Source organism: Styela clava, chromosome 1 (assembly GCF_964204865.1).
Source record: "Styela clava chromosome 1, kaStyClav1.hap1.2, whole genome shotgun sequence".
Lineage (NCBI taxonomy): Eukaryota > Metazoa > Chordata > Ascidiacea > Stolidobranchia > Styelidae > Styela > Styela clava.
In genome coordinates this window covers 222,859-235,380 of record NC_135250.1, presented here as the reverse complement: position 1 = coordinate 235,380, position 12,522 = coordinate 222,859, and the positions used below count along the sequence as shown (strand labels likewise).

At 37.8% G+C, this 12,522-nt stretch overlaps 1 protein-coding gene across 2 annotated transcripts in view; it reads right to left on the bottom strand.

Moving 5' to 3' along the window:
- Positions 1-6,310: 6,310 nt before the first annotated feature.
- LOC120348523 (fibrillin-2-like) overlaps positions 6,311-12,522 on the bottom strand; it is a 41,717-nt gene continuing 35,505 nt past the window's right edge. For both annotated transcript variants that reach the window (XM_039418668.2, XM_039418669.2), the window contains exons 52-59: positions 12,066-12,218; positions 11,561-11,740; positions 10,923-11,045; positions 10,450-10,553; positions 9,788-9,932; positions 9,102-9,327; positions 8,557-8,706; positions 6,311-8,192 (exon numbers count right to left, since the gene is read on the bottom strand). In XM_039418668.2, coding sequence (XP_039274602.2) covers positions 7,625-8,192; positions 8,557-8,706; positions 9,102-9,327; positions 9,788-9,932; positions 10,450-10,553; positions 10,923-11,045; positions 11,561-11,740; positions 12,066-12,218 — 1,649 coding nt within the window. In that variant the 3' untranslated portion in view covers positions 6,311-7,624. The remainder of the gene's footprint in view (positions 8,193-8,556; positions 8,707-9,101; positions 9,328-9,787; positions 9,933-10,449; positions 10,554-10,922; positions 11,046-11,560; positions 11,741-12,065; positions 12,219-12,522) is intronic.

Sequence of the window (12,522 nt, the reverse complement as noted above, 5' to 3'; positions counted from 1 at the left end):
GAAGAAACATATTTTTACTGAATAGTTTCCGTTTTTTTTTTTAAATCTCAGTTATTAACCACAACGAAAGAACACGAGTGCGCTCTGTTACCAATGTTATCTTCACCCACACATCTCAAAAGAGTCCGCACACAAGCGGTTATTGATACAGAAATACAGAGCGAGCGGCATTTAAACGGATCAACAGAACGATTGGGCTGAGCGTTTGGCGCATACTTCTGAGCGTTAGAACCACTCTTGCCACCCACCGCCGATTAACTCATCTGGACAAGTCAGTATCTTTTGAAATTTTGTGCGCGCGGATCGCTAGAGCCTTTCAATAGCATGGTATTCTATGCATCCGCAGGTCGGTCATGGCTTCCAACACCACAACGTCAAGCGGCAACTGTAAATTTTATTAGTCAGCTATTTCGATTTCTGTTCAGGAATGATAACCACCATTTGATAGACAGTCTTATCGGCCCATTTTCGACCGAATAAATATCAAAATTTCATCCAAAGGCACTTAAAGTTCGATCGAGACTAAATGTTATTCGCCAACATTTTCACTGAAAAACCGCAGAACAAAATCTGACACTTTTCTCTTAGATGTTTACCAGGGCATGTGTGCAACCGCGATCACGTTCGGCCCGGACATAACCTACAAGACGCAAATACGGCCCAAGTTAGGTTACACACGTAACCTCCGTTTCCTCAGATAGCGTGCAACTAACCGACCGTGGTAAGATATTTCTGCATGCGAATATAATAACCCTCAGCACACCAGGCGACACATGGAAAAACAGAATCTTAACCCCCGTTATACCAGGCGCATTATGACTCTTTGTCATTAAATATATTATTAACACTTTAAATACTATTGTAAATACTAAACTAAATGTTAATAAACGTTAAATACTAATTACTATACCATATACAGATGTATTACAAATGTGCAAATGTAATGAAACTATCTGAAATATTGAAACGATATCGTGGCGAGTCATATCTAGAACCGATATATATTCCATATAAGATTTCTTGAATTTATTGAGAGAAATTAGTTATCGCACTATTGACCCTGTCTTTTTCTACCAGCGGGGGTTTCCCAACTGGGGAAAAGACTGCATTTCAACCTGGGTGGGGTAATGGCTCGATTCATCCATTGACATATCAGGGAACAAACAGTAATATTTTAATCTACTTGCCATCATTGCTTGCCTACCTCAGCCATGTTCCAACCATAAAGTATATGTGGGCATGAAAAAAATTATTTGAGTAAGATGATCCTACGGGCGTCTCAAAAACTGAGAAATAATCTATAAACTATCTAGAAATTCCAAACTGTTATTTGCACCAGTTGTGCACGTTTTACCATAACATCAATGATACCGCTACACGGGATTGTATGAAGACACCAATTCTCTTTTCAATGCTCGATGATTGAATTATTATATATATAATTGCTAAACTGTATCGTTTTCCTTTTACCCGTTGTGCATTTTGTACTACATATAACACTTTTCAACGTCAAAATATAACCCAAATCTGCAGAATATTTTGGATTTGTTTGTAATCTGCCAAACCGCCCATTCTGAATGTCAAGTCTAGGATCGCATTGTTGTGAATCAGATTAGATTCGGCTTCTTGATTTAAAAAGGAAGAATTTTAATGTTTGTTGACTTTGTTCCGGTTGGTTGGCCAATCATGTGTCGTTTTGTGCGATAACCTTTAGCGCGACCCACGGATTTCAAGCAAGGCGATTTTATGAATACTATTGGGTAATGTGTTTTGATTTTAGTCACAAATGGTATTGTAATTTGGATATATACATGTGACGACTTGCGGCAATATTGGAATTTTTTTTCAGATGGCGTAAATTAAGAACACGGTTTGTCATCGCTTATTACCCTGTGCAGATATACAAGTTCACATCCCACGAGTATGTTCGCAAGAAGATCGCTGAGCTCCTACCGCCCACAATGTGATTCACAAATCACTCGTATGTTGCGGCTTTCTCCAACAACCTAGTTCATGAATTTGGACCAATTAATACTTTATTATTTGGACTTATTCAGTAATACTCGCGTCAATATAGGGGCTTCACTTGCAAACGACACTAACCGACAGGCTTGTCCATGGGACATGCCCCATCCCATTGCAATTTATGCCTGCCCCACAAGTATAGGAAGAAAGTGTAGTAAAAAGAGTAAGAAGCCTTTCAAAGAAAATGCAGAAAAACTTCGGAAAGTATCTTTGGAAAAGCGCGAGTTTCTCTCAAAAACGATATGAACAACGCTATTAATAATTATTAGTACATTACATAGACCTAGTTCGTTCTGATGAATTCTTTAACAAAGCGATTTTACATGATCACTCAGAACAAGGATTACTATACTGTACTACCATTACGATACTGATATACATTGAAAAGTGGAATCGCCCACATCCTGCTAACTATAAGTTTTGTCATATTCTCGAAAACTTGAATATTTCTGATATTTTTTCCACATTAGGCGTTTCCACACGTAGACTGAGACAGGGCTCTTCACAGGCCAAGATCATACTTCCTTGAATACCGATAATTATATTAGACTCTCTCCAGTGTTTTTGATAAATCCAACGCCCATTTATAACGCATCGCCGATGCTGTTTTCATCACTAGGAACCGAGATTTATGTCACAACAATATTCAACTCATTATCTTGTTCAATGCGCCGTGAATTCATCGCTCAAGTCACGATATCTCAGGTAATAATGCGTGGGTTGCACAAATCGGTTCAAAACAGGCGTAATTTATAACCCACTGCGTAATAAATTGGATATGCGATGTCTAATTCGAAAGATTCCGATATTTCCAAGAACATATACCCCATGCATAACAGTGGCTGCATATACAGTTCGAAGATACCGTGTGGTAAATTCATACAAAAATATTGGAGCTCCTGAAGTATGCATACCAAGATGTCGCACAACCTGAACCCTAACCTGGTACACAGACTGAGTTCAGGTTGTGCGCCATCTTGGTGCGCATATACCCAAAACACATTACATATCCTATTTAACTAAGACACCCATGCTTAGAATCTAAATAGAAAATATGTGAACCAAGTCTGAGAGAGCTTGAGAGCGATAAGATAGGAATAAATTATTTTTAACAGAAGGATACCAGACTCATCACATTTCAATACTGTTCAAACAGATACGTTTGGACGGAAGGTAGTATCTTTATAGTTCAGGTTTCAAATTTATATTTTTGTCTGAACCACATCGGTTCGGAATGCCGACAGAACTGTCGTATCCATAAACTCGAACTTTGCGCATCCCCCACCCAACCTTATGATTTCTGCGGCCATTATTTGGAATATATTGCCGCACTAATAAACCTCTTCAAGATCATAATCGTCACAGTCATGTCTATAGCTAAAGGAGTCAAATGTGCTTGTGTTACCACACGGTCCTCATCATCAACCTTTGGACGTTTTGTATCACATCGGAATCCCAATCGCCAAACAGGTAAAATGCATTTACGTATTTAGAGAATCAAATGGCTTGAAAGGAGGTTAAAACAGACTAAGAGTCAATATTTTGTTACAACAGGCCATCAGAAATTCTATGTTTGAAAACCGCTAACTCCCACGCTTGGTTTCATAGCTAAAATGACAAAGGCCAAATCATAAAAAACAAAACAAGTTTCCAATATTGTGAAACTGTAGGCGTGCAAGTAACGCCTAACGATAAATGACCTTATTCCAAGTCAGCGTAAAACACATTCGTATTCTGTATCCTGACTAATAAATATCAATATTCTCTGAGTTATAGAATATAGACCTTCCTGCAAGTCAACATTAAATAAACTTATTCAAAGTCACCAGCACAAAACACATTCGTATTCTAATAATAAATCCCAATATCCTCAGAATTAGCATATAGACAGACCTCCTCCTCGACTGATACTCGGCACCAGAGTTAGATAAATTATGGTACTCCAGATCGGAAACTAGTGATTGATTTGCTATATCCCAGTGAGAAGCGGAAATGCCAAACGAATCAAGATGCGAATATATGGGATTAAGCGGCCTATGAAGCTAAATAATTACAGATTAATCACATCGGCAAAGAGGTAGAAACTTTATATTCGTAAGCGCCAATGCCTAAAATACAATAAGTTTGCCATTTGCCAACGCCTGAAATAAAACAAGTCTGCACCATAGACAAGCCTATAAGCGTGCTAGTCACGTCTGACAATAAATAAACCTATTCAAAGTCGACAGCGTTGATAAACATTAATATTTTGGCTGTTCGCACCTTCGTTGGGTCTTAAACAAATCATTCTTATTTGTTGACGCTTACAATTGTGTTCTACTTGACCGGAACAAACCAAAGTTCGATGCTTTTGTGGCATCGTTTAACCATTATGTAAATTATTATTATCGAGGGATTATAATTGCGAAGAATAGTAATTAATAGCTTCGTTTGCCAGCACTGTTCTGGAATTATGCACTCTATCTATCCATTTTATTTTTCTCAAACCTCTTTGCGACGTGCCTCTCATGCTACTCTGAATAAGCAATCAAACAAGCATAAAATATTCAACCTACAGTTAGATATTGCCCACTGAATACTTACGAAGCAGGGCTTGTCTAAACTGGACATTTGATAAATATTAAAAAGACAATTGGTTTATTCTACCTAGTATAAAATACCTCAGACAAGTCCCGCTGATCAACTCTTCAAAAACCCGCTCCGCTCTAGAGCCTAAGCACTTTGCATATTTATCTATGACTCTGTTGATTACTCTAAATTACCTTATAATTACATCTTAATTGGAATATGGCTCTGAAAAAGCAGTCACACAAGCTTAATGAGGTTTAGCACAAAGCTTTTGATCGTATAGCCATGCGTAACACTACGTAGCATGGTTGAGACTTTATATTTAATAAAAGTTGATAATCCTATCCAATATAAAATGGTGGCCCACCTCTGGGGTCAAGGCGTATGTTTTCATAAGCACTCATACTAACATGATAAGCAATCAAGTCCAGCACACACCTTTTGATTCCACAGGGATGGTACACCTAACCCGTATAGAGCGAATATTATACCTCTTCGCTCCGTGAGCAAAATTGTATTCGTTTTAAATTATTTCTTGGAAAACAATGGTTCCACACAATTTTTTCAATCACTTCCCCTGATGAGCACGTTTTGTCTAAACTTAACATTTATTGGTTAAATGAAATAATAAATAGTTGCGTACTCATACCGAATAAAATATACTCCCGACTCTTCAAAATTCCGCTCTAACATGCGAACAAGTTTCCTTATAACACGGCGCTCCAAACTCTAATTTACCCCATACGTCTGTTTGCCAATTTCCCTTTGTTACAATCCCGGTATAAATTGTCTGCCGCTGTTTTTTGTGTTTTTCTGCTTGAGTGAAATCTCGTTGTCGCTCAAATATTTGTCTTGGAGAGAAAATTTAACTTGTTGACTGCTAGGAAAATGCGGTGGATTTACTAGATTTTCACGGTATGCAGTGGTGAACAATACTTCGACTGGTCGAGCATGTGGGATTGTAAATTTAGAATTACTTACGGAAAATAGGCCCAAAGAATGATATTAACGTTATTAACTTGTTACACTATTTGATTTAGTACCCCATGCTTTGGAGACTTTTTTATTCCCATTTACACCGCAATAAGTTATTACTTGGCTCTATCATTGGATCATTCACTTAGACATCAATAATTTATTTTGTCTTCGTTGCACACGTATTTTTGCAGTGCATGTCGCAATACTAGCAACAAGTCATGATTTTTTAGAAGCTTTCATCTTATTTATACAAATAATATGATATATATTACTCTCAAGAAGCGACCACTTTCCCTGGTGTGACGCCACGAGAACGGTGCGCGTTGGTGGTTTCCATCAAATGCCTAATACAGCTAAGATTGGACTACTTTTTGAAGTTTTTACTAATTTTAGAATGGAACAGTAGTTTTATTTTTGCATTTACCTGAAGTCAGAGATTCTATCGGAAATGAAAACTAACCAATGAGTTTTATAATTAGCGCTGATGACGCCAAGTCGCTATGTATTAACGAATACGATATATTTTGGAAAATTTCAATCATGAATCCGATGTGACCTCGGTTTTGAATAGCCAACACCACACCACCCGCATACAAGTTGGCCATATTTGTACGAAACGCAACTAGCCAAAAAAGTTGTTCGCACGGAGTATAGCATGAAAAGCTCTACAACCCCAATTTAAACAAACCCTCTGTACTTTTACTTTCTGAAGGATCCATAACTTCACAAATTCACCATATTTTTTAGTTTTTGATGATTTTTATTGAATACAAGTGAAAAAATAATGAATGTGAAGTAGCGATTAATATTTCGTAAAAATTCCTACTTTACTTTATTTGCGAAACGATACCAACTACTATCTAAATTTTACATCAAATAAAAATGGGAAAATTTCGATGCGAATTTCAGTTTATTTATGACTACAAATAAAGGCCATTAGTGAATGCTACGGTCAAAATAAAAAAGCGAAAAAAAAATGGAATGACTAGGCCGGGAGTCAAGAAGTTGACGTCATCGATGCGCATCACTGCACATCCTTCTATTCTTTGACCAAAACTGATAAATCGCATGAAAACCAATGCGCAATTCAGGCCTAGTTTTGCAGGCAAATCTTTGGAATGAATGAGGGGTTGAAATTTGGCAAAATGTGATCCACTAATGGAATGTTTGAATGAATTAATTTTAAGGAATGTAACATGTGTGCTCTCATTTTGTGGGGGGAAAGGGTGAACAGCATTCATATGCGTTCAATAACTTTGCATGGGCTTCTAAAAACTGTAATCTGACAAAGATGAAACTTTTCAAAATTGCGTGTGGTACCAATACATGATACTTCTTCTTAGTTTTTGTTTGCACTGAAGAGTGAGATATAAATTACGCTTGGCTGTTATCAATCAGCACATAGTAACAGATTCACTGTTAAATAATACAAATCTTGTCAGTTTCATGAATACAGATAACAACAAATCTTTGCTGAGCAACGCATGGTACATTCCAGGCCAATACAAGCAATTAAAAAAGTCATGATTATTTACAAACATTTTGGCTAATGGAACAAAATAAAAAAGTGACTTTTGCTGTCCATCAAAATGCTTATCTAATCCCATCCAACCATCTTATCATAACCTGAAAACAAGCAAAAACGATTTGGAGCAAAATACATGAATATTTTAAACTTAAAAGCACATTTATTCGTCCGCTTATATATTTTCATTATTAGCAATGTCTTATCATTTCAACTTTGACTAATATTCAATAACTAGGATTAATATATATTCGATTGATTTTGTGCCTGGTAATGGGAAACAATAATTAAAATTTTTATTTATTCAAATTTAAACCTGTTTAACCGCAGATCAATTGTTTTAAATTAAATTAAAAAAAGTGGGATAGGGTTGTGATGGAAATCATTCCGAACGCACAAGGCTGGATATAAACTATAACATTCTGGATAGCTGGATTACTTATTCAATGATGATATAAAAAATTCGATTCGAATTTAAGTTCGTTATGTTATCTTGCAGCAGATTCGTGGGTTTAAAAATTGTTTTATCTACTTTTCGATATCGAAAAGAACCTCGAACTTGACGGTATTCTCCATTGCTTTCTCTATCTGGGGGTTGTCAAGGCTGGCTTTCTTTGCTGTCTTCTTATCAATGGTTGGTTTGGCTTCAACCTTGATCTTGTATTGGCCTGGTTCGATCTTTCCTTCCTCTCTCTCGAAACCACGGTTAAGATGGATGAAGTGGAAGCTGTCTTGCTTGTGAATTCTGAACATTCTGCCTTCGTTTCCTCCGATGATTTTGTACAATGTGTGATCCTTCAATGTCCGGATAGCTGGGATAAGTTGGATCAATCGTTGACGTGGGTTCAGGTTTTGTAGGCTGAGATGCATAATGATTGGAACAGATGTATTAACTGGTGGACGGTTCTCATCATCCCCGCTTATCATTTCCATTTGTGCTGACTCAGTAGATCTTCGTTGTCTGTGCGGTCCAACCGGTCCGCAGTCGTAGCATCTTCCCATTGGTGCTCCACGTCCTCCCATGAATGGTAGTTGACCGTATTGCTGAGGGTAGACTGGAGGTTGTTGGAAACCACCCATACCGTTCATACATTGACTGCAAAAGAAAATGCAGGACTAAGAAATTTTTCCAAAATAATTTGTTCAAAGAAAGACCTCTAATTCAGCAGTAAAAGAGGCTCAGATTTGAGCAAATTCACAAGCGACAGCTAATGTGCCATCAGCTACTGAAACTATGTTAGAGTGCAATATGTGTATCACAGAGAAGTAAAGGAGATTCTACTCTAAACAAAGTTACGGGCGACCATCAAAATGCCAAGAGCTGGTGAAACTATATAAAATTATAGTGGTGCGTTGCGAACCAGTAAATAGTAATGAACGCGAGACTTGAAGAAGTTCGAGTAAATAAGATCAGTAAAACAGCTATGAAGTGATTAAATCCTTGCTATCAAGTCACCCACCTTCCACCGAGACCGAAGTATCCTCTTGGGCATCCACATTTGAATCCACCATATGAATTCTGACATTGATAAGAGCAAGGATTGTTCTGGAATCTGCATTCATTGATGTCTCCGCATCCTCTACCGTAACCTCCCATCATTGCGAAGCCCCTGAACGGAAAAGCAAGTTTTTTAACTGGGAGAGCAGGGACTCGTATATTTCAATTAATAATAATAAGAATATAGGACCTTCACGGGTAAGGCACTGTCTGGGACTAATAATATATCCAAAAGCTCTATTTTGAATTTGTTGTTTCAAATTTGATGTTACTGACTTATTTGTGGCATTGAATAAAACTACTTAGAATGTGGTAACTTTTATTGTGATCCGAAGAAAATCACCTCATAAAAAGATAGGCCATGTGTTTGCCTTCTATAGTTGTTGGGTTTTACTCAGCTTCCGACATCAAACGAGAGCACTCAGAGACCTGAGCAGAGATGCATAAAATATGCACAGCGTTGATTTGGCCCTCTTTGACCTTGACTATATATTGCGCAATATCTACCTTCCGCATCCACCGCCAGTGCATCTGTATTGTCCTTCAGCATTAGGAACACATCGGCCTCCAAATTTGCAAGGGTTTGCTCTGCAGTCGTTGATGTCGTAACATCTCATGTTGTGAAACCTGAGCCTCGTGTTGGGATTGCATCCTGGCACACATCTGATGGACTCGCCAACGTTCATGCACATTTGAGGTCCGCAGATACCAGGTCGGGAATCACATGGTAGACCTTGAATAGATGAAAAATATATGCGATTTTCATATTTATTTGAAAGCCAGATAAAGTTAAAAAATTTGGCAATGACCAGGTTTGTATCGTTCTAGCCAGCGCTTACGCAGACCACCCTGCTCCGACTTGAAGTATAGCAATTATTTGGCACATAATTGATTCGAGCGCCAAAGAAATAAATGAAAGAGAAATTCTTTATTATAGTTTAATATAGCATTATTGATGAATCTCAAGTTGTAGAAATCAGACAAGCTGATGTGTCACCCTTTCACTTGGAATAAAAAGTAATGCTCAAATTTAGAAACATAAATTTCCTACTGGAGCCAACGCCAATATTTGCAGTTTTCCGATTACTTTAGCTAAACGCCCAGGTCCCATAACACCCGGATCTATAATTTTTCATTGAAGTATGTTCCCACCCTCCCGCCCCTAATTCACATTAACAAATATTCCATCTTACCAATGCATCCATCTCCATTTGGAGTCTTCTCAAATCCTGGTGCGCATACGCAATGGTATCCACCGACATCATTCTCACAATCAGCGTTCTCACCACAGATATCTGGATCCATCTTGCATTCATCTTGGTCAACGCATGATTGGTTCTGAAATCAATGTGATGATTTTGAATATCTTGATCAAGTTACAACTTGTAAATAATTATATAAATGATGTTTTTCTATAAAAAATTTCACTTCTCACTACACTTTCAAGCATGTTTTTGTGGCAATTTACCTTCCACCAAACTGGGAACAGTGTCCATTGATATAGTTTAAGATATGACTCAAACATATTCAAGTATACTGTTTACAGGTACTGTTCACTGGCATCTTTAGTCATAAGAATATACACAACTCTCAGCTTGTCAGTGGTGCTTTCAATTTTTGCTTTATGGGATTCAACTTGCGTCCATACCCTTCAAGTGTTTTAAAATTCTATAAGGTCTTTTTAAAGTCTTACATTACACTTTCCCAAATTTATTCTACAATGTTCCACCTGACCAAATTCAGATTTTCTCGGGCAAGCAGTCAACAACAAATATAGTCGCAATGGTCAGCTCTTTTCGAGCGTGTGACAGAACGCACCAACCATAAGTGAATAAGCGGGGAATTTAAAACTTACGTTATGCATAGCGAATCCGTGTGGGCATCCGCAGTGGTAGCTTCCGATAGTGTTGATGCAGATGAATTGACATTGATGATCTTTCCTGGTGCATTCGTCGACGTCTATGAGAAACGAGAGAAATTTGAATGTGAGAGAATTTAGAAAGAAGGTGTCTTGGAACGTTCGTTAGTAGCCATATTTACAAAGAATATGGGCCAAGTTAACTATGGTTCTAACTCCGATTGAACTCTAATCAGTCCACGCGATGTGCACTTTAAGCGTTCTTTTGTGGTAAACTATGTTTTATATGATTAGGTTGAACCACCGTACTGTAGGGATAGTAAAGATAGCCGAGATAAAGATTAAGAGTGATTCAAAAGTCTTTTTGTTAAACACTCGATCCACCGCGCATCACTTCGAAGGTATGTTCCATATGCTAGTTTCTATATTCTATATTTGTTACTGAGGACTCTCTTTTATGTAATACTCACCAACGCATCTCATAGTGTTGGTGATCTGGTAACCAGCTGGGCATTCGCATTTATATCCACCAAATGTGTTTCTGCATCGAGATCCTCCAGCACATCCGTTTGGCATGGCACATTCGTCAATGTCTGAAAAAACAGAGAGCATTACATTTTTTGTTCTAGATGAGCTGACGTATTCATGCAAGAGAAGCAATGCTGAACAAAATCTCTCCCCTAGAAGGTAAAATGTATGCTAAGGTTTTATCTCGTAGCGAAGCACCTGTTGGAAAAAGTATTCAGTGGGTAACAGTAACACACATCATGCATTGTGCCTGCATAAAACTACGACTCTTTGGTTGAATGGAAGGAGTTTGGCCTTTTATCAAACTACAAACTAATATGAACTCAATACTTTGGTTATTGTAAAATAGAAAAGACAGAATATCCCACAAGAAAGTGCTTGATCCTATCGACATTACCAGTTCAGTGGACCTTGATCTGGGTGACTGTATGTTACCTTATCAATATCTGGTCTAAATTTATTGATCCTTTGTTGACATCACTTTTTTTTAAAAATAAACAACAACAGTCAAATATGCTACAAAAACATCTGTATGGTGTCTCTGATTCGTGTTCTCATGTTACTAAGTTTAACAACTCACCAATACAAGCTTGCATGTTCTCAGTTGGCATGAAACCTCTGTCGCAGATACATTTGTAGGATCCTAGGAGATTGGTGCATGTGCCGTTGGCGCAAAGTCCAGGGAATACAATACAATCATCGATGTCTTCTCCTCTCTCGTCGAATCCAGGTCCGTGTGGGCAAAGTTTCACGAATTCCTCTGCGTAAATGAAATTTTATGGTTAGATACCCTTTGATGCTTCTAACAATTTTAATAAGCATGATTTGTATAAAAGAAAGAACAGGTTCCTTAGAAGGTACATAGACCAATTTCAGAAACGAAATAATAAAAATACCCAAACTAACAGTACAAAATTCAACCGCAATTTATCCGTTAAAACTCCAAGTAATCCCATGCCCTTCGACTGCATGCTTATCCACTCTGTTGGTTTCATATTATAAATATCAGTTATATGGAGATGTTGTGTGTGACATGTGAGTCCAAGTTCCTATTTAATAGGGCACATGCCACTGGTTCAACTTACTTGAACTTGGAAGCGGGCAGATATCACAGTCAGGTCCCCATCCTGCACCGTTGTTACAACAGCAGCTTGTCTTTGAAACGGAGAAGCCAGTAGTAGCAGTGAGTTCGCATGTACGTTGGTGGACAGCGGCATAGCAGAGTCCCTCACGATTGTCTGAAATAGGAGGTAAATGTTATAAATTGGTGCAGAATTGGTTCAATTGTATGTACCAACCTATTGTGATAGACAGCGAGAGTAACAGTAGTCAGCATATTTTAAGGCCAATTATATTTCTGAGTGCTATGAGGAGGAAAACCAGAACCAAGGGGTGACGTGGGTGAACAGAAAACAGTTTAAAAAATTCTGAGTCATCAACTACATAATATATCAATAATAGATCTTGGTGATGAAGAGAAAGTTGTCATTGTAGCGATACTTCCAATTTATCAATATTTACCAGGAACGCGGATAGCTTGAG